Source organism: Vulpes vulpes, chromosome 12 (genome assembly GCF_048418805.1).
Source record: "Vulpes vulpes isolate BD-2025 chromosome 12, VulVul3, whole genome shotgun sequence".
In the NCBI taxonomy this organism is placed as follows: domain Eukaryota; kingdom Metazoa; phylum Chordata; class Mammalia; order Carnivora; family Canidae; genus Vulpes; species Vulpes vulpes.
The window spans coordinates 86,591,209-86,613,694 of record NC_132791.1 but is presented as its reverse complement, the minus strand read 5'-3'; the positions used below and the strand labels follow the sequence as shown (position 1 = coordinate 86,613,694).

The following is a 22,486-nucleotide window of genomic DNA, read 5'->3' as shown; positions in this document are numbered from 1 at the left end:
TCTCTCTCTCTCTCTCTCTCTCTCTATGTAAAAAAAAGTGTTGCAATTGCTTAATATTAATATTCTTTCAGCTTTGGTACCCTCCCTGGGGGCAGTGGTGGCTCCTGCAAAGGCACTGTGGAAATTTACAAGAGAGAATTAATGTCGTTCTTAAAGCATTCAGCTCTGTTGACCATTTTGGCCAAATCTGCAGTTTTAGCCAGGCTTGTATGAATTTAGAGATTTCTCTGGGGACTGAATGCCATCCAGCTATGGCTGGTCCCTTTATTTTATTGCCAGTTTATGTGATCATTTCCCAACATTTAAAAATAGATGTTTGATTAAAGTTAATTAGTTCATCCTCAACACAGCTCTGGTTTCCTTTATCAGCAGCATGCATGGCTTCCTTTCCTTTAATACTTCCTATCTCTTGTCTTCCTTCCTCGATAGATGGAGGAAACTGAGGCACGGACGTGGATACTAGGTGATTCTAGGTCAGCCCTGAGAGCTTGAAACTCTGAGTGCTCTGGATTTTTCTCCCACCCCTCACGCATTAATCTGTGTTTGCATTACCAGATGTAAACACAAATGAATTTTAGGAGCTATCAGTTTTAGATCTTTGCAGAATCTGTGGCCGCGTTCCTAGAGTTCTGCTTTTTGTGTTGCTTCCATTAGATTTCAGTACGAGAAAGAATGTTGCTCTGAGAGGTAGTAGGCCTCTCTGCACTTGCTTGTTGTCTGTCAGTAGCTTTCTGTTTCTTTCTTTCTGTTTTTTTTTCTTTATACCCTCTAAGAGTCCACTTAATTCTTTCTTAATCTATTCATCTGAAAAGTGGGTGTGCAGTGTGATTTGTGCAGGTGAGGTAATAATGAGAGCCCTCGGAGACTTCTGTGCCTGCCAGTCATGCTACAAGCACAACAGAATCCAGAACTTATGTGGGGTCCATTTTTATTGTATTAGGGAATAAAAGCTGCCAGAAAGGCTTTAGGGTTAAGGGTGTGGCTCTTACCCACAAATTGTGATGTTAGTCAGGACACAGTATTTGGCGTTGTGCCTGTTTATCAGCACAGACTAGTACCCAGACTCATAACTTTATGGAGTTTGTTGATTTGAGTTGAAGCCAGCTTTGCTTAACTTTGTAGAGACTTGCTAATATTTGAGCGCTTGTGTCTTTGGGTAACTCGTCTGTGGGGTAATTGTAGTGATGATATGGAGCTTTAAAGATAAATACACATGCATGTGGTGATCACTGAAAGGTAGACTTTCCCTAGCTCTCTGAGAACTTGCTGCTTATTATATGGAAATCTCTCTTTGAGAAGTGCAAATTCCATGATTAGGGGGAAAAATCTGATTTTTGGTGCATCCAGTTATTTGGAGGTAAAACTTGGGATGGGTTGGTTTCATTTATCTAAGGGAATGTCTGAAAATGCCCTGTGTTTACCTCTACCATGTGTGATGGCATTGTTCTGCAGCTCCGTCTCCACACCGGCCGAAATCCAGCATCGCCTTTCATCCCTTTTCTTCTGAAGGTGGAATGTGGTTTTTGACCTCTGGAGTGTTCAGTACTGGGCCATTTGTACAGTGGAACCTTTTTACTTACCTGATACAAGCTTGAGTTGCGTGTCCTTGGGGGACTCCAAGGATTCGTGCTTTAGATGAGCACTTATAACTAGGTTGCATGGTGGGCATGCTTTTGACTGGTTTGCCAGCATAAAATCAATAAGGTATTGGAAAGTGGTTTGGGCCCGGAGGAGTTAATAAGGCTTGGGATGGAGGAGTAATTAATGATGGTATGCAAAAGTGGAGGGAGCTCCTCACTGTGGAGCAATGTGGATGTTTCTATTGCAGCAATTACTATTACTATTATCATTATTATTCAAGGTACTCTATGTGTTGTGATGTTTTAAAATTCACAGTGTGGCCAAAGAACTAGTGAAAGGAGGGAGAATCTAAGTAGGGAAGAGTCCATTACCCTAAAGGAGTAAAAGAGTCACTGCAAAATACACTGTAGGTTTTGCCCACCATTATGATCATCAGGTTCCAGTAGCTGCCAGGGCTGGTCCAGAAACTAGAGATCCTGGGTCCTTCCCACTGAGTGGTTTTTGTATCAAATGAAGCCACAACTGTGGCTCTTTGGTGGTGGTTGTTGGAGTCTCTTCATGAGGATTGCTTTCTTTCTTCTTGTGACTCCTGGTCAGGATGTGGGAAGGAGAGGTCTTTTGTCTTTGGGTAGTGCTGTCTCCTTTGGGATTTAGACCTCCAGAACCAGGCCCGTTTCAGCACTAGCAGCAGTGTGGTCACCTTTCCTGTGTTTAATCGTGTCCTGTCTACTGGCTCATTCCTTTCTGCCTCAAGGTGAGGAAATCCTTTCTGGGCTCAAGGGTCCTGTCTGGTCTGTCTCCAGTGTAGCCACGTGCTTGTTACTGAAATAATCAGAAGAAAAGAATAGAATCAGATCTTTTCCTTGCCCACCCAGTGGGCCCAACTTTTCCCTGGTAATTAATTAGTACTGTGTCAGTTTTTTTTCAGGGAACACCTTTTTTCAAAAACTCAAGCCTGCAAGGCAGGTTCAGAACCAGGGAGGTTTTGTGGGGGAAAGATTGGTGGTGGGAAGAGCTCCTGAGGGATGATCTGTCGGTTTACTTGTTGAGTGTTAAGCTAACAAAAACCTGTGTTGTCTATCTTGGGGCTCTTCTTGAGGGATCGTTGGGGTTATTCTTGGATTCCCCTTCCTTGGTTGCAGTGGCAAATCCCCATAGCTGATTGAGAGGAGACAAAGGGGAGCCCTATCTGCTCAGGGGCCGTCCAGAGGGAAGGGATAATTATTTCCCATAAGCCGAGGTATTAAACCTAAACCACTTCCATTTGTGCTTCATTGACCACGAGTGTGGCAGTGACATCATGCCCCACGACTGTCATTTGTTCTCGTCCACCTCAGCGTTTTGATGTGGGGAGCATGTCCGTGGACCAGCCTGGGGCTTGGCTTCACAGACCTCTCTGCACTGCTTACCCCCTTCCCTGGAACCCCAGGATCGATCCATAAAGCTTAGCTACTGACCCAAGTGTGTACATTGGGTTCAGACTCCGTCTTCGTGTTGAACCTGCGAGACTGGCCAGAGCCAGATTTCCCCTGGCATCCCAGAGCAAAACAAGCGATCCACAGATTTTTCTCTAAAAATTTTGGGTGAAAAATAGAGTTTCTTTTTCACTAGCAATGGCAGCAGACTGTGCATTCCGAATATCACTGAGAGGGTCCTACCTTAGCCAACGGGGCTGTTGTTACAATTTTTCTCTCAACTCAAAGTGTGACAGCCCTCCCCATCCCCCAACACACATACACACACACACACACACACACACACACACACACACACACACACACTGCAGCTGAAAATGAAAGCTCTCTTTGGATGCTTGACTGTTTAATATGTAATGTGATACCTTGTCTCACAATGACGGGGTGACAGACGGGCAGTGGCTGTATAATAGAGAATTACCTTTTGTGCATCTCTTCCACAACAAAGCCAAATACATCAACTCTCCCTGGTATGCTAATATGTTTGGTGTGCTCCAGATGTTTTGGAAGCTTAGGGAATAGCTTCAAAGGTCTCCTTATTTTTTTCCCCCCTTCTCTTTAACCCGTCTTTAGACACTGCTTTTTGTGAAACAGCAGCGTTCAATTTTTTCCCCTTTGGTTTTATATTCTGTGATGTACGTGTAGCTAATGGGAGGGCTGGTGAAACTTCTTTGTGTGTAAAATATGAAATTATAAGGGCTGCACGTTCTGTGTGTGTGTGTGTGTGTGTGACAATGTTAGAAAAGGATTCCCTCCTCTCTCTACACCGGTGTTCTGAAATCTGTAGCTCTCATCGATGCTTAAGCTGGAGTTCTTGAGCTAAACCGGGATCCTTGGCCTTGTTTGTGTTTTGATTTTCCCAACCCCCCATTTCCCCGTCTCTGTAAAAGCAAGAGGGAGATCATGCTCCTGCATCTTCAGTCTTCAGGACAGAAATTCTTCTTACTCACTGCCTTGCTCTTCCAGGCTTAGAAATGAAACCAGTTTTGGTGTGTTGCTTTGAATTGAAAGCGTTTTCATCTCTTGCTAATTTGGGAAATGGGCCGAAGGGCTCGGTTCTGCGGTACTGGATTCTTTGGGGCTTCTCAGTCTGGGTGCATGGGCACTGCTGCCCGCCGTGGCCCAGTGGTCTCAGGCCTGAGAGTGACAGTGCCCTGCCACTCCTGTCCATGCCTGTCCACTGCTGTTGGCTGGCCAGCACGCTGCCTTCCCCCGCAGTGGTTTGGAATTTTCAACTCATATTTACTGCTTTTGTGAAAGACAATAGACGTGGTTTAATTTAAGTTCAACCTATTGAATATTAATAGAGAGGAACAAATGCTCATGTGGCGAGAAGGGGCTCTCTGGGCCATTCAATTTTCTCCATTTCACCTCCTCTCCCAGTGAAGGTTCCTTGTTGATTGGGGGAGGGGTTTGGGAAAATAAAATCAGCCTGGGTGTTTGGAGGAGCGTATGCTGTTCCGTTATTTCTCATCGACTAAAAATAATAATCCAGAAAAAAATGGATGGCAGGGCTTTGTTAGGGAGAAGAAAAGGCAACACACATTAGCTTGTCTAATGTTCTGATAATTGCCATTCTGCCCTGTGGCATCATATTCCATCTTGCTGACCTGGCTCCTCTGGATTGGGCAGGCAGTATGATTTGGATTAAAACGTTCAAGATGAAATGGGGTAGCTAGTACACTAGAGATGTGAGAGTGGGTGGAGGCAGGGGAGGGGGAGCCGGGTGGAGGTGGGCAGAAAAAAAAAAAAAACAAGAAAAGGAAGAAACCCACATTTCTGTCCAGCTGTGTGGACTGCCTAACAAAACTGAGCGTGAGCGTTCTCTGTACAGGATATAAGTACTCAAAATCAAAAGAGTGGATTGCATGCAGAACAAATGGGTCTTGCCTCTCATAAAGGCAGTAGTGAAAGCTGAGCTCCTTCAATTTGCATTGACAAGCAATCATTTCCCTCTGTACAGACCCTAATTTTCCTAATGTGGAAAGGGAATCCGATTTCTCTCTTCAAGTCCTGTAGCCCTTCTCGCTTATCCTTGGAATGGGGGAGACTTTGGAGTCCTCTGAAGATGTTATTAGTTTGGCGAGGGCTTGGGACAATGGACCTACACTACTTCAGTCGTTTTCTTGTAGCTCAGCCCTGCCTTGATGTGGCTTAATAGAGCATTCAGCTCACTTCTCTTTGACCAGTGAGCTTCAACAAGCTCACATATAGTCCATTCAGGTTCCCTGTTTCCTTGTAAAATTTCATAATCTGGTTTCCCTGAATTTGCACTTTGGACAGTTGACTTTGGGAGGAGAGCAACATCCTGTACTTTTTAACATTGATGCCTCTTAGATATGAATGCTCCACCATCCCCATCCACCAGCATGTTATTTTTTTCCTCTGAATTTGTCCTGGGAGCTTTGTGATGAATTGTGTCAGTAATCTTCTTTGCCTTCACAAAATCCCTGCTAAAAGGAGGAAGAATGCTCCAACAGAATTTTGAGGTTAGATGCCTTATTTTCATTTCAGGTCGTAACAGATTGTGCGATTAGACTTGGTTTCCTCACCTCTAATTTCACACTTGCCTGGAGCATCCTGGTGTCTCAGGGCACTATGTCTTCTATGGGCTTGGACCTGGCTTTGCCGTAGTACAGTCATGGTTCTCAAAATGTGGTTTCCTGGACCAGCCAAATGAGCACCAGCATCATGTGAGAACCTGTTAGAAAGAGGACAGACTGGGGGTGTTGAGGCCTAGGGTACTGTGTTTGGACAGGTGATTCTGATTCATGCTCAAATTTAAGAATCATTGCTCTATAATCTGCTGAAGTTATTCTTGTCAGAAGGGCAGGAGTATAGCTTGCTTGTCACTGAATAGCTTCACTCTTCTCTGCTAACTCACTCACTCACTCATTCACTCACTCACTCCTTACTCTTTCAGCAAATACAGAAGATCTTGTTATGTACTGAATGGTACAGCAGTGTTTCTGCCTGGGCTTTGCCTAACAGCACATGGTCCTTGCTTGTTACCTCCTTGATCCAAATACAGCTGCCGCCTCCTCTTCCTCCTCCTCCTTCACTACCACCACCCCTGGTTTTGGTTTTGACTTGTAGGTATATTGCAAATTCCAACTTCGCAATTCTTGGTTATTGCCAGTGTGCTAGCTGGCTTCACTGAGTCACAATCACTGTCTCTCCGCCCCCCCCCCCCCCCTTTTTTCCCCTTGCCCTCCAAGGGCGAGATTTCTTCTTTACACATATACCAACTGATCCACCCATGTATGCCTGTCGATCTACCTTATCACTGGAATTTAGGTTTTGTTTGAAGATGCCTCTCTCCCCAGGGTGCTGACATATATGGTAGGTGTTAAGAAAATGAACAGATGATAAAAACTTAAAAATTATAAAAAACAAAACAAAAGCATGGATGAACTCCCACTTCCTCCCTCTTCTCTTTCTTTATTCTCTATTTTGTATTTACAGATTATTGGAAAAATGTGAACTTGACCAAGAGTCAGCTTATGCTTATGATGTTCTCTTTTTCTCGCTTACTAGTTTTACATCTGGTTCTGTAATCAGAGTTTTTATTTTGAATTGCTCATCTTTTTCAAGTGTGGCCACTCACCCATCTCCTCTCTACATTTATGACTTTTATCCCTGGCCCAGTTCTTTAATCTCTATCTCCTTTGTACCCATCCTATTTTCCGGAGGCTTTGTCTCCACCCTGTGACATGACTAAAGTGCTCTTTGTCGTTTTATGTAGTTAATACCTATGTATTATATAGGTTTAATTGTCTAGAGCTTCGTTAAATAATCTCAAGACAGGGAAGATTAATTTCCATATAATTGACTCAACCCCAAGGATACATCCAGAGTGTTTAAAAATTAATCAATATAAAATAATCAAATGTTGTTATCAATTGATTAAAATTAAAAATAAATCATTTCCTTCTCCACACTAGGTAACTGTATTTCAGATGCTCGGTAGCTGCATGTGATTGGGGCACCTGGGGGGCTCAGGCAGTTAAGCCTCCAACTCTGTTTTGGCTCAGGTCATGATCTTGGGGTCCTGAGATTGAGTCCCATATTGGGCTCTGGTTCTGCACTGGACATGGAGCCTGCTTAAGATTCTCTCTCTACCTCTGCCTCTGCTCTCTGCCTGCCCCCCAAACACATTAAAAAAAAAAAAGGTGCATGTGACTACTGGCCATAGTAGTACATAGCACGGATCGTACATCTACCTGGAGACTCTGACTTCCATAAAATTAATGTCTCCTTTTGGCCTTATGGTGTAAACTCCTCACATTTCCTCTTTATTGGGGAAGTATGATTTCACTTCTGTGTTGCAGTCCTGACTCCCAAAAGCTGCATGTCTAAGTGGTAGCCATGGGCTTTTTATGTTTTGCATCGCGGTAGATTTCCAACTGTACAGTGTTACTCATCCTTGGAAAATGATATGAAAGTACACGAGCAGGGGAGCACATGCACAAATAGGTCAAGTCTCAGGGCTTGGTTGCAACGTACCATGTTCTTTCAGACGGCATACCAGATAACATAGAGTCTTGTTTCCTATACAGTGTTCAGTGCGACTAGTAGGAACCAATCTTAAGTGTTTGAACCAAAAAGGAATTTAATACGGGGAATTAAGTGCTTATAGAGTTGGTGGAAGGGTTGGAAGAACAAAGTACCTTTGGCTTTGCTTAAAGCCAAGCTGTACAGCTGTGCTGGCATTCCTGCCGACCCCCAGCTTCTGATGCCCATGAGGCTGGTGACAAGACTGTGGAATTGGGGGCCAGTCGCTGCAGACAATTCTATGGGGGCAAGCTTCCCATTGGTAGGACTTAAATTGTTTCTAGAACCCTCAATGCAGGGATATCTGAGTGCTAGAAGACTGGCCAGGCTTTTCTTCAGCTGTCACCCATTAATGTGGTCTTAGTATTTATTATGGTACTTCCAATATCCCTTGGCACAGGCCCTTCCCTGGGACCCCAGGGCTCCATCTTCTGCATGGTGCCATATATGCAGTCCTGGTGAGGCCTTATCCTTTGAGACTATCAAAGGCAAATGGAATGTAATGAAGAATGAAGAAGAGGAAGTTGTGTAGTAGGATTTCTAGTTAATAAGTTAAGCTGTGGCTGCAAAATAATACGCTTTTCTCATCTGGTTTCTGAAGGCAGTTCTGAAAAGGATTTCAGTGGTTCTTTTTTTTTTTTTTTTAAGATTTATTTTAAAGTAATCTTTATACCCAACATGAGACTTGAACTCACAACCCCAAGATCAAGAGTCATGCACTCCTCAACTGAGCCAGCCAGCCAGACACCCCAGGATTTCAGTAATTATTTCTAGCATACATCTTTAGCCTTTGAAATTTAACTAGTTCGAATAAGTAATACAGGAAGTGTCTTTCTTCCTTTCCACCCCCTTTCCCCCACCCCTGAAAGATGTTTATGTATTTCTTTTTTGTTTTTAAATATTTTATTTATTTTATTTGACACAGAGAGAGAGGGAGCACAAGCAGGGGGAGTGGCAGGGAGAGGGAGAAACCGGCTTCCCGTTGAGCAAGGGAGCCTGACATGGGGCTTGATCCCAGGACCCTGGGATCATGACCTAGCCCAAGGCAGATGCTTCACCAGCTGAGCCCCCTAGGCGCCCCAGTGTTTATGTATTTCAAAAAGAACCCTACAAGTATCTTGTGGTGACAAAATCCTGCCTGAGTTTCTTCCTGTCGAAATGAGTTCCTAGGCCTAACGTAGGATGAGGTGTCCCACTCCAGAGCGGACTATGTACCTTCTAATCCTCTTCTTTCCCAACCCTGGTCTGTCTTCATTGGCCAGTGTGTCAGGGTGACTGTGGTAAAGTGCGACTTCCTGATGTCATGTGTTTGTTTGTCCCCTTCTCTCACCTGTAGGGCTCCTTGGTCATGGCCAGTCTAAGGGATTAGGACCAGCATCAGAACAGTCAGAAAATGAGAAGGACGATGCCTCCCAAGTGTCCTCTACTAGCAACGATGTTAGTTCATCAGATTTTGAAGAAGGGCCGTCGAGGAAAAGGTTAGTACCCAAGGCTGAACATGCTGGCACCTTAAACCAGGGACTTCAAACCAGGCGCCAGTTCTTCCCACAGGGGAACAGACTCGGGCCCACACACCAGCCTCCTGGTTTCCATAGCGGAGCCAGGGTTCTGGATGTTCTGTATTATGTGTCCTGGTTTCTCAATGTTGTCCACTCATTGTGATTAAGAACAAACACACCAGAAAATGCTGTCGGCCAAATAGAGCTTGTTCCTGCCCTGAGAATTGGCCAAAGGGGTGCCACCCTATAATTCATCTGCTATGATCATTTTAAGCAATTCTCGTCACTTTCTGGAGTCCATTCGATGGGATTTGGCCATTTCTGAAGAGAGCTGTTTTTAAACCTGAAGAATTAAATGTGTTTTTCTGAAAAATTTCCTTCCTCAGAAAAACAGAACCACTTGGTGTTAAACCCAGGCAGCAGTGGTGAAATCGTTCATAAAACTTTTAATTTACCATTTTGTGTATTTGTTTAAGTAACTTTCCTAAATAAGCTTGAGCCTTTGATAGGGAAGTTGGCCATGGGAATTTGGTAAGTTTGTGGTTTCACAAACAGTGCCAGTGACATTTTGTAATGCTGTGTTAGTGGGGTGTTTAAAAAAAACCCTTGCTGGTCATCTGCCTTATTTCATACCTCGTGTTGTGCCCCCCACCTCTAACTCCCCCCCCCCCCCCCATAGAAATTATATTCCATTTCTGTTTTTTTTCCCCCTCCCTCCCTGTTCTTACACTCGAGGTTTTCCTGAATGACTAGATTCATGACTTTTTCTTAGAACCTGGTAGTTTGAGAGGTTTGGAAAAAGAAAAAAAATTTCCAGCAGCCTGGTTGCTGCTATTTACTCTTTCTCCAGCATTCTAGTTACCTTTGGAAATTGTCTAGATTGCGTGTATCTAATGAAGTACTGGGTATAGTGGAAATTAAGAGGAACGGATTGGATTGACCATGTGTTAGGTATTTTAAGATCCTTAACAGAATTGTACTTGGGTCTGAAATTTGAGGTGATAGCTCAGTCTTAGTTTTCCTCTATCATGCCATGTCTTCATTTAGAAAACCCTTGATACAATTTTCTCTTAATTTACAGTGCTGTGTCTCAGAAGAGGTCTTAGATTTGGTGTTAGTACAATCAGGAAGCATACTGAAGAAGTTCTTCCTTGCCAGGGTCCTGGGCCTTGTAGGTCACTCTTTTTAAAGAGCCTTGGGTGAATGTCTCAGTGACAAGTTTCTTATGTTTCAGATGTTTGCCACAAACACTCTAGCCCAGTTTGAGAAATGTGTCATCAAAAGAGAAGGGAGAGAGGTCAAGGATGTGTGTTATGACTCCCATCAGTAACTATGTTGGAACCTGTAATGATGTTGTCCATGCTTCTAAACCATGTCCATGCATGTGTGGTCATGCATCTAGTATCATCTCTCATCTTTGTTTGGGGAGCAAAACTCTGAATGTGGTCAGGGTGTTATTAGCCCCTGGTCCTTTAGCGGCGAAGCTGATACACACACATTCACGCACCCAATGATCCTGCCAGCATGGGAGGCAGATATGATGACCAGGATCTATAAAGCTTCATTCTCTTGGGGAGAAGGGGGTGCTGGCCCTTCGTCTTGGAGTCCTTGTCCTGCCTTAGTTGATAGTGCTACTGGCTTCTTTCTTTCCTCCCTGCACAGTGCTGTGTTGGGGTGTGGCTGCTATGTGCAAATCAGTCCTTTAACTTTGGTTTCCAGGACAGGAGAAAAGAGAAATTTTGTTCAATATGAATCTAAAGAAAATGTAACCATTTCTAATCTGCTTTAATTAATGTGCCAAGTACCTTGTTTTCCCGAATTAAAGATTCATGGTAGCATTTTATTTGGTTATAATCACACTTTACTGGTAAAGTCCATCAGGGTTACTGTTTGACAGGTGAGGCTGGATTTAGGGCTCATCTGAAGTGGCCTGGATTTTACAGAAGGAAGGCTTTGCAGGTTCCAAATCGGTAGGGAGGTTAGGGCTTAAATTTCTTGCAGTGTTTGTAGGGTACATAGCAAATACAAAAGAGTAACTTTTTAAACAAACTTTTTTTTTAAGGGACAGAGGGAGAGGGAGAGAGAGAATATTAAGCAGGCTCATGACCTGAGCCCTAATCCAGGGTCGGACACTTCACTGACTGAGCCACCCAGGTGCCCCTAAAATAATAACTTCTAATACTTTCTGGCTCTTAAGTTGCTCATTTGTTTTGATTCTTCATTGATATTAGGATAAATCATTTGAAATGAACCTTGCCTTCTCAGTTAGGTTGTTAGAACTGACATCTCCAATCCTGGGGCTTTGTCATTGCCTTCCCGGACTCGGTACTCAGCCTGCCCTCATCTCACATGTATTAGACCTTTTCTAATAAGGTGATGGGCTGTGCTGTCCCTGCTGATGACAAGGTCAAACCCAGAATAACAACCTCAAGTGGTTATTTCAAAACATCACTTTTAGCATTTTTGCCTAGATGCTTCTTTTTAACCTTGTATCTACAGTTTCTGGTGTCTATATACTGGAAAGGAGCGGATCTTGTGATTGAACCCTTGTGTTCTCAGTAGGGACAAAACACTGAATCCTAAAAATTCCAGGGCCATGGTTTTTGTCTTTGCTCTGGACAAAGCATTCTATATTCTTTAAGATTTGCTAGCCATTCTTGTACAGTTAATTGCTCTTCCTTAAACACATAGTTTTTAGAATCACCAGTTAATATGCCTTTTGTTTTGGGAGTGGAGGAAACCGAGAGCTTGTGTTGGACTTCTGTAGGAAATATTCAATTATGAGGTATAGATGGTTACAAGTCTCAGATCCTTGCCTTGCGTTTCAAACCTGGAAGTCAGAGTGATTCCATTTTCTGATGATGCCTGTCATGTGTTTTGTAAGTCTTTAGTCCAAACATCTTGTGTTTTTGCAAAGTGTTATTTTTCTATGAGAAACCCCCCTGAGCTATGTATGGCCGTATGTGCTTGCCATCATTGGTTTTATTTGACGTCAGGGATTTTTTTTGGCACACAGCAGTAGAATCCAGAGTTCTGTAGCATTTATATATTTATTTATTGTTGTTGAGGCAAAAATGAACGATATCTTCTTACCTAGCCATTAAAAGATAGTCCTCTAAAATCTTTGTCCACTCTTTGTGAATGGAAAAGGCATACTTTCTAGAAACTCAGCCTGTTTGGTGGACAGAACATCTCAGCTGCTGGAGGTTTGGAGGACTCTGTACTGCTGGGAGTTCGTTAATTTTCCTTTTCTTTTGATCATTGAGGTAAATGACTTAAAAAAAAATCTACATCAATGTAATCTCAGTGTTCAAATGGAGACATTATAGACTTTGAGTCTATGATCAGCTCCTTGTGAATTTGATGATGGCCACGCCAAGCTCCTTACCCTCATCATCCTGTTAGGTGACCAGACATTGCCCATCTGGTTACACTTGGCTCTTGTAAAACTTGTGTTTTCTTCAGGAAGTATTGAAGTGTTTTCAGAAACCGCAGTGGACACATGCTGTCAGTCAGGTATGGATAGACAAACTCCAGAATAATGGTCATGGGAATATGGATTGTTACCTGTTTGGCTGGTGGAAAGGAACATGGTGTACAAAAAACTTGGGTGTGATTGTGTACTTTTATTATTTAGAGCAGGTGTGTGTGAGCAGGGTTGGGGGGAGGGGCAGAGGGGTAGAGAGAGAATTTTAAGCAGGCTCCATGCTCAGCAGGGAGCCTATAGCCTGGTTTGAGATCATGACCTGAGCTGAAATCAAAAGTCAGATGCCTTAACTAACTGAGCCCCCCCCCCAACCCCCCCCCCCCCCGCCCCCCAGTGTACTTTTAAATGGAAGATCAAAAATGCATGTTTCAAAAGGGGTCACTTAACCATTCAATTACAAGCAAAATTAACTGTGTGTATATATTTTATTTTATTTTGGGGTGGAGGGAATAAACAAGAAAAATGTAATGACTGGTAGGGATGTAATGCAATGTTAGGGGTGTGTTAAGGGGAACTTGTATTTGGCATTAGTGGTTTAACAATATGGACTGGAGCTAGACAGAAGCAGCTTATTCTCACTCACCCTTCACATCTCCTGGATGCCTTGGGCAGGTTCTCTAGCATCAGTCAAGAGAGCTATAGAATTAAAAATTAGAACAATTCTAAACTCTAATTCATAAAACTGTGCCTCAGTTTCCTTGTTTGTTAAAATGTCTATAACAGTAGTGAGCACCGCATGGTGGTTTTCTGGACTGAACAAGTGATTGATGAAGAACCCACAGGTGCATCCTGAATACCGCATCATAGATACTATTATTAGTTGTCCTCACCGTGTGTGACACATGAACTGCTGTGTGTGAGTATGCATATTTATTGGGGACTTCTCAAACATGCTTTAGAGGAATTTTGATTTATACAAATGATGTATTTTTCCTCTGTGGTGACACTGTCACCACCATCTGTAGGCAGATGGAAAAATGTAGGCGTGTGTCCCTCTTGTGAAGTTACTGAGTCACAGGAAGGACCCTGTGGCGCACACTTGTGAATCCCTCACAAAGGTTGATGTAACCAGGTTATTTGCTTGTGTGGAGCAGTCATGAGTGAGATGAGGTTCAAGTTTGTGAGGATGGGCTGTTGATGAGTAGGTTCTGTCTCAGCCGTGCACATATTCGTTGTCATTTTACCGGGTTGGGGGCGGGGAGGGGGGCTCTTTTGCTAGTATTTCTTGCTAAAATCCCTGCCTTATTCTGGGGGGAAAAACCTTTAAGGGAATCTAGTGACCTAGTACAAAAGTTTAGACTATGTCTCTGTAGGATCCTACATGTTTTCTTGTTAAAGTCTGCTGTGTCTTAGGCCATTGATAGAAGTCTGAGTGTAAAGATGATCCCATTCCAGTGGATTGGGTTTTTGAATACAGAGCATCAGCTTAAGGGTGAGGATGCTATGACTTAGTATATTTTAGTTTCTGGTTTTGAATATGTGTTGAACATCATGGGAATTCTGGGCTTTGATAGGTATTCCTTTCATAGCTGAATGGTCAGTATTGATGTTTTCCTTATTTCTGTTCTCAGATACTTTGTTGATAGGTGATACTTTTCTACCTCCATGTTTGGAAGGAAGATAGGTCCAAATGCATAGGGTTCTTGTTTGGCACTGTTAGATGTTGGAGTTATTCACTGTGAACATCCTTTTTCTAAGATTTTATTTATTCATTTATTTGAGAGAGAGACACACAGAGAACATGGCACAAGTGGGGGGAGGGGCAGAGGGAGAAGCAGATCCCTGCCTTTACTGCCCCCCCCCCCCCCCCCGAGCCTGGGGGTGTGGTAGGAGCTCCATCGTAGGACCCTGAGATCATGACCTGAGCCAAAGGCAGACACTTAGTTTTCTGCACGCAGGTGCTCCTTATTCTGAACTTCCTTAAGAATTAGAATTTTGAAGACCTACATGTTTGTTTCCCTTTAACAAAATGCATTAGTAGTCAAGTATGGTGTTAAAGGTACTTCGTGGTTTTGCTTTGAATCTGGGCAGTAATAGTAACCCAGCCTTAGATTTATTTGTCTTAGGTTTTGGTTTAGATTTAGGCATCTACACTGACCAAAGTGTTAAAGATTGTTTTGTTGTTACAACCTTGAAGACTATTTTACCAATCTGACTTTAGAATTGTTCTAATTTTTAATTCTATATGTCTCTTGACTGAAATATAAACTCTACTTCTAGGCAGTAAGGAAGGGGCAAAAAGGCAGGATGGAATATTATGTGGAACCTTTAGTAACCAAAGAAGATAATTGTGGAACTGAATATAATGTGTATGTAGATGTATCAGGCCTATCTGCTTTATTTACCTAAATGCTTGCCATCTCCGGTGCTTTTCTTTACTTCTTCTAGATCTCTCTTTTTGAGGGTCATTTTCATTTTAGTTTAGTTTTTTTTTTTTTTAAGTTCATGACACACACACACACACACACACACACACACGCAGAGACACAGGCAGAAGGAGAAGCAGGCTCCATGCAGGGACTCAATCCCGGGTCTCCAGGATCAGGCCCTGGGCTGAAGGCGCCGCTAAACCCCTGAGCCACCTGGGCTGCCCCTCATTTTCATTTTTGCCTGAAAGGACTTTAATACTCTAAAAAAAATACTTCTAATTATAGGTTTGCTAGGGTTGGATGAATCTCTTGGCTTCTGTATGTCTTCAAGGTCTTTATTTCTCCCTCATTTAAAATACTTAAAAATTTACAAGAATTGAAGGATAGCCTGCAGTTGTAAGAAATTTACCTTGTTTTATTTTTTGCCCGTTATAGAATTTTGGGATATTACCTTTAAAATGTTGTTAAATGGGAGGGGAATAGCATTCAAGTGTCCCCTGCTGTGCATTGTTTCCAGTAAGAACTGCTGTCACTTAACTCTCCAAGATGCATCCTTTCCCCTAGTCTACTTTTTTTTTTTTTAAGATTTATTTATTTCAGAGATTGAAGAGGGGGTGTAGGGGCAGAGGGAGAGGAAGCTGTAGACTCCCCGCTGAGTGTGGAGCCCAATGCTGGGCTTGATCTCATGATCCAGAGATCATGATTTAAGCCTAACCTGTGTCAGAACTAAGATTCCAACGTTCAACAGACTGAGCCAACCAGGTACCCCCGCCCCCCTTTAAAGTTTTTATTTATTTACTTGACAGAGCATAAGCACAGGGAGGGGCAGAGGGAGAGGGAGAAGTAGGTTCCCTGCTTAGCAGAGAGCCCAAAACAGGTTTGAATCCCAGGACCCTGAGATCATGACCTGAGCTGAAGGCAGATGTTTAACCAACTGAGCCACCCAGGTACTCCCCGCCCCAGCCTACTTTTTAAGATTTTCTTTTCATCAGTAGTACCATGTCCCCTTGTGTGGTTTATGTTTCTTGTGTTTGCAGTTCACCGAACTTCTTCAGTACAGATTTCATCAGTTTTGGAAAAATTGGAGACAGTATTTCTGCAAATATTTTTTAGTGTGTGCACTGGTTTTTCCCCTGTTGGGATTTCAATTGCATGTATATTTGGCTGCTTGACATTGACCCACAGCTCCTTCATGCTCTATTTTATCCTAGTACCTCCTCCCTCACCCCTTTTCTGTTTTTATTTTAGGTAGTTTCTATCCAAAATCTACAGAGGTGTATTTTTTTTTTCCTTTCTAACCTCAGAGATTGCTGTTTTTATCTCTAGAAGTTTAGAATTTGGTCTGTATAATCTTCAGTGCCTCTCCTGAGGTGCTGAGTCTTTGCCAACCTTGAACACATGAAAGAGAGTTAGAATAGAGGTTTCAATATGCTCGTCTGCTAAATCTTTCACCTGTGTTATTTATGGGTTAGTTTTGGACCGACTAATGTTCCTTCTCATTGGAGGTCCTATTTTCCTGCTCTGGTACTTGCCTGATAATTTTGTTGTTGTTGTTAAGGTTTTATTTATTCATGAGAGAGACAGAGGCAGAGACATAGGCAGAAGAAGAAGAAGTGATGTGGGACTCAGTTCTAGGACCCCAGGATCGCCACCTGAGCCACATGCTCAACCACTGAGCCACCCCAGTATGGTGTCCCTTGCTCGATAATTTTTTATTGAATGGCAGGTCTTGTACATTTTCCTTTGGGTTCTGGATGTGTTTGTATTTCTCTGCCTGTTCTTGAGCATTGTTCTAAGATGTGAATAAGTTCGTAGGAAACAGTTGGGTCCTTCTGGATCTCGGCTTTTCAGCTTTGTTTAGTAGATTAGAGCCAGAGAAGTGTTTGCTGAAGGGTTAAGTTTTTCCCACTGCTCCGGCGAAACCTGGATGAGTACTTGCTGCCCTGTGAATTACGATGTTTACCATTTAGGCTGGTAGATCCACGCACTGTATGTGGCCTTGTGTGGGATTTGGCGGCTTTTACCTCCAGTCCTTTCCTCACTAGTGGCTGCTACTACCCAGTGAATATGTGAGGAGTTTCCAGAATTTTCTGTGTGGCCCACCCCCTTCCCAGTACTCTGCTTTGGATTCTGTTCAATACCTTGGCCTCCCCAAACTCTCAGCTCCTGTTCCTTAATTTAGATTCTTCTAAACTCTGCTTGAATTTCCTCTCCTTGGGCTGTGAGCTGGCCAGTCTTTTCCCAGCTCTCAGGGATCACAGTGCTTTGTGGTGTGATGTCCATTGTCTTGTGTGGATTTTCAGTTCCTTTGAGGCAGGAAGTAAGTCCTGCCCCTATGACTCTTTTCTTTGAATGCTGAATTAGAGGGAGAAGGCTACCACCAGGAATCATAACTACCGTGTTTGCACTTTATCTTAGCCACGGCCCTAACGTTTCCATTTAGTCTTGTTATGCAGTTCACTTTTTTCTTCTTTTAATGACTAAGTAAACCCTGACGCAATGTAAAAGAATCTTGAAATAAAGAAGCAATTGACCTATAAATAGAAAGTCCCACTCCACAAGAAAGCGTGTGACTGTTAGAAATATCTCAGACTCTTTGAAGTTCCAGAACCTCTGTTTCTAAAAAAGGAAGAAGTACCGTGTAGTGAATAGAACATATTGTGCTAATAAATCTTACCTTAATCCTAATGAAACACGTAGAAGGTTTTTTTTTTTTTTAAACTTAAATTTTTTTAGAGAAGAGAGCAAGCAGGTGGAGAGGGGCAGGGAGGGGTAGAGAGAGAGAGAGAGAGAGATTTAAGTAGGCTCCTTCCTCAGCATGGAGCCCAATGCAGAGCTCCATCTCACTTCCTGTAGATCGTGACCTGAGCTGAAACCCAAGAGTGGGATGCCCAACTGACTGAGCCACCCAGGCACCGACCACGTGCTTAATAGCTGAGTCAACAAATGTTGAAAATACCTAACTAGTGAGTGACACATGATTTTTAAAGTCAGGATTTGAATCCAAGTCTTCATATCTCTAATGCCTGGACTTTCCCACTACACTATGTCCCTTTCTGTTGGGGGCAGAAAACGTAGCTCTTGATTGTTTCAGGTACCTCCAGGATAGACAAATTCCAGAAGGACACTCCTTTTGGGCCAGCAGCACCTGGTGGGGTAACCCAACCATGGCTGGATCACAGCCTCACTTACCCTCCTCAGCTGGGCCCACCTTTGGACAGTGCGCACTCCTGTGGCCCCTCACATCATAGGACCTGGTCCATGTTCTCATCTCTGCCAAGTGTTTGCATTCCTTCTTTAATGAAATACATGAAGATTTATTTCTGCATTGTAAACCAAGCTGTAAATAGAAAGGGGAAGGAAGAGCTTTAGCTTATCTTGAGTAAAACACATTTTGCTTTTGAAATTCTCTCCAACATGAAAGGGTGGAGGTCATGCTTTTCATGCCTGAGGGCACCGGGGAGAGGACCATCCTAAATATGAGAATGTGTAGGACCTAGTTTACTGTTCCTTTCAGGTAGCTGCTGCAGACAGCTCTGTGATTAACTTTGTGACTCTAGTGGGTTTGTGTCCATGTTCTCTGGGTGAATATTCTTTTGTGGGACTTTTTTTGAGTTTGTCTGGAGTTGGTGGGCTCCAAGGGGGCAAGAGTTAAAATATGGGCTCCCCTCGTGGTGTCTACTTATGGGTGTACTTCCCCTTTTGTACAGTTCAGATTTGGGAGGGAGATTTGTATCTGTCAGCTCTTCATATCTTAACCTTGATCTTCAGCATTTTCCCAGATAAAAGGGTCACCAAGGCGAAGCTGAGGGTCAGATGTCTTATTTCAAGTACCAGAGAGCTAGGAGACCATTTCTGATTGAGCCAGAGATTCTCACTGGCTGAAGCATGCACACTTTCTGTTTACTGCAGGATGGCACATGCTGCTCACCCACGTCCTCAGTGGTTAGGTTCTTCCCCTGCAGCCAAATCCCTGGGCTTCTGTTCAGATCTCTCTGATAACTCTCATGAGTTCTCTCCTCTGCCCTCCCTACAGCACTAGGCAGGCTTGTCTCTATTAAAGTGAAATCCCCCTCTGTCCTGTTCCCTGTGGTGAGTTAGAGCCTGGCTGTGGCCCCATATGCAGAACAAAGGAAGCTGCTGTAACAAACATAAGGTCTGACTGGTTTTGTACATGAATTCATTTACAGGAACTTCATGCAATTCCCCATTCCCCCTTCCTATCCTAGAGTTTTCACTACTTGGCAGATTATTACTTAGGTGGCATGACCTGGGGGTTACCAAACAATCTTTCGTGTTCTTCACTCTCATGAAGGAAGCATCTTGGGTTCATCCTTGTCTTCCTCCTCACATGCACTGGGCCTGCTCGACTCTCTGTGTGCATGAATAGTGTCTGGGTACCAGGTGCCTCCTTTATGGAGCCCCAGAGGTGCAACCTGGTCATCTTTCAAAGGAAAAGACAGTGGAGATCTGGGTGGACTTTTTGGGTGTGGCTTTTGAGGTGTGGTTTTTGGTTGTTAGCAGGAAATCCAAAGGATTAAAGTTAGGTTGGAGTTTGACATTGTAGAAGAACATGGAACAAAGTGGCACAGGAGGCTCTCAGATGACTGCGCAAATTCAAGCTGGTGTTTTGGAGTTATCTTGATGGCAGGTGCATGGGTAAATTAGTTTGGTTTAAATGGCATAATGGATCGCAGATTCTCACTGGATTGTTCTTTCTCTACCATCCTTCTACCCTGTGTCTAGCTGAAGCAAAGGCTCACTGTTAGCATGCAGCCAGGATACAGAAGCTGAGGGGTGCCCTCTGTGTTGCTTGACTTCATCCTGAGCTGAGTGCCTGCGTTTCATCCTGGATCGGATATCTCGAAGGCTGGAGCTGGGGCATGGTTGTCACTTGACTCCTGCTGTCTCCAGTTCCTTCTGTCATCCTAAGGAATGGTAGAGATGAGCTGGAAAGTAGGCTGTGAAGGGGAGTGCTCCAGGGCTGTTGACCACATATGCTTGCTCTGTTGGTATTGCTGTCTCGGGGTTCCCTGTTTGTTCGGTGCATCTCCTTATCTGTGTCCTCAAGGCCCTTCCTGTCTTTGGAGCACCTTTCTGCTGTTTCATGTTCCTTTCCTAGTGAATCAGTCTGCTTCCCCTCCTTCGTTTAGGCCATATGGCTGGGATATGTTGCTTAGCTTTCTGAGTCCATGTTCCTGACTTCACTTCTTGCCTGGCATTGGTTACTAGGTATATCCCCAGAACCAGGACTCGGGCGGGTGGGACCTTCCCAGCCACCTGGCCTTACAGGAGGAGAAAACTGCCTCTGAGCATGTGTGGCTTCCTGGCTTCCTCACGTTCCATGAGGCCACCCTTCCTGGGACTGCCTTCCAAGGCCATGGTGTACAAGAGGTGTTTTAAACTCTTGGATCATTGCACACACACACACACACACCCCACCCCCCCGCCCAGCACGTGTAGACTATTTGTATCCATGCCTGACAATCTTCTGATCTTAAGGCAAGTGATATCAAGGTGAGACACTTCTCCCTGAGTGATCTTCAGAATGTGATGATTTAAAGTAGAATGTTTTCCTGGCACAGTCTTATAATGAGGCCCTTGATTAGAAATTGGAGGAAAGAAAAAATTGAAATTTTAGAATCTTATAGATTGGGTGTGAATCCCAATTGACTCTGTGCGAGAGTCCAATACCCCCTTTGCAAGGCAGCGATGATGAGCACTTAATCTAGCACTCATACACATACGGTGCTTATATACGTACACAGTGAAGTGCCAACCACTACTTTAGATTCTTTACATATATTTGCCCATTTAATTCTTCATAGCAAACTCTGTGGTATAGAGCTTTGATCACAGAGGAGTACACTGTTCTAGAAGTAGAGCTCCTGGCACATTGTCAGGGGACTCTAAACTTTTTTTTTTTTTTTAGAATTTTATTTTATTTATGATAGTCACAGAGAGAGAGAGAGAGGCAGAGGGAGGAGAAGCAGGCTCCATGCACTGGGAGCCAGACATGGGATTCGATCCCGGGTCTCCAGGATCGCGCCCTGGGCCAAAGGAAGGCGCCAAACCGCTGCGCCACCCAGGGATCCCGTCAGGGGACTCTAAATGGTTCCTGTCCACCTTGAATAAATTAATGAAGAGCCACTGTGGAGATGGAGAGAGATGGGAGAGTTGTGTTTTCAAAAGTTTTTTGAGTGTCCCGAGAATTCTGCAATCTTGGAAAAGTGATCCTGTTTGAACTCTCAGAGCATTGTGACCCTGGATGAAGGAGTGTCCAGGGGTGCCAATTTATTCTTCAGAGTTCAAGTTGTTTGCCAAGTCCTGGGACAGATCTAAAGGAGGATTCATTAAGCCTGTTGTTGTGGTACCGGAGATCCCCATTCCAGGGAGAGGAAAGAGAACAGGTCATTTCAGATGCATTGTAGAGAGTGCTATAGATGTGGCATCTGTGGACACAGGCTGGAGTTGACTAGGGCATGTCTGAGAGGGACATTAGAACATCATCAGTAAGGTGACATGTGCGTTGAGTTTTTTCCTTCTATGGAGAGTATGTTCTAGAACCCATGGTAGAGCTCATCTCGTAACTTCCTGGTAGTATGTTATAAACCTGTGCAGGTGTCTCAGCCAAATTATATAATGGAGAGAGAGAGAGACCAGCTCAGTGCCCGGGGCTCCATTGACCTGGCAGCTGTATGCAGTTGGAGCTACATTAATAACCCGACCAATGCCTCATGTGCTGCTTGGCCATGGGAAGAGACCTGCTGAGCAGAAAGAGCCAGCACTCCATGCCTTGAGCCTCTGGCTTGTCCTTGAGTGGGGCTGGACCTTGACACTGGAAGTGGTCCCTAAAGGTTTGTAGCAGGCTTTTCCTGGAAGGCCTTGTGTACTGTCGTGCTTTATCTGACTGGCATCACAAGAGGAATGGGAGAGGGAAGGGTTTATTTACTAACTTTCTTTCCCAGTATGGTGAGCTTGAGACCAGAGGGTTCCTTGATATTTTGAAAAGACACATATGGTGGTTTGGAGGTGGGTAGGGGGAGGATGAGGTCCCAGTCTAGTTATTGAGCTCGTATTCTTGTAGTTGATTTAAGAAGTGGCCCGTTGTGAGAGCAGGGCATACATCCCACATCATCACCCCTTACTGGGTATAGAAAGGACACATCAACAGGGGTACCTGTGCTATGTGCTGGGAACCATATGTTCTACGAGGTGGACCAGCTAGCTAGGCAGGCTAGCAATAACCAGCAACCCAGGTGGTTCTTAGAATTAAATGAAGTAACATAGCTCAGCCCTGCGTAAGAACCTGATATGCTTTTAGCATCTGGCTTTTAGCTTTACCATTTAGTCGCCAAACCATCTCAACCAAGATGTACTTACAGGCACTGGGTCTATTTTTTAGCTTCTTTCGATTATAGGAGGGGATAGACAGACTCCCTATCTTCACCTTTAGAAAATGAAAGACAAACCCCAATCTTGATTTCTTTTTCCTTTTTTTTTTCCTTCCAGAGGCAGAGC

General features: G+C 43.8%; 1 protein-coding gene across 7 annotated transcripts in view; it reads left to right on the top strand.

Annotated features, from left to right (window-relative positions):
- JARID2 (jumonji and AT-rich interaction domain containing 2) overlaps positions 1 to 22,486 on the top strand; it is a 259,185-nt gene that overhangs the window by 146,599 nt on the left and 90,100 nt on the right. For 5 of the 7 annotated variants that reach the window (XM_072729081.1, XM_072729078.1, XM_072729080.1 and 2 more), the window contains one exon: positions 8,947 to 9,088. The exons of the other annotated variants lie outside the window; for them this stretch is intronic. Coding sequence is in view for 3 of the 5 variants with exons in the window: in XM_072729078.1 (XP_072585179.1) it covers positions 8,947 to 9,088 (142 nt within the window). In the remaining 2 variants the exon portion in view is untranslated. The remainder of the gene's footprint in view (positions 1 to 8,946; positions 9,089 to 22,486) is intronic. 7 annotated transcript variants of the gene reach the window in all.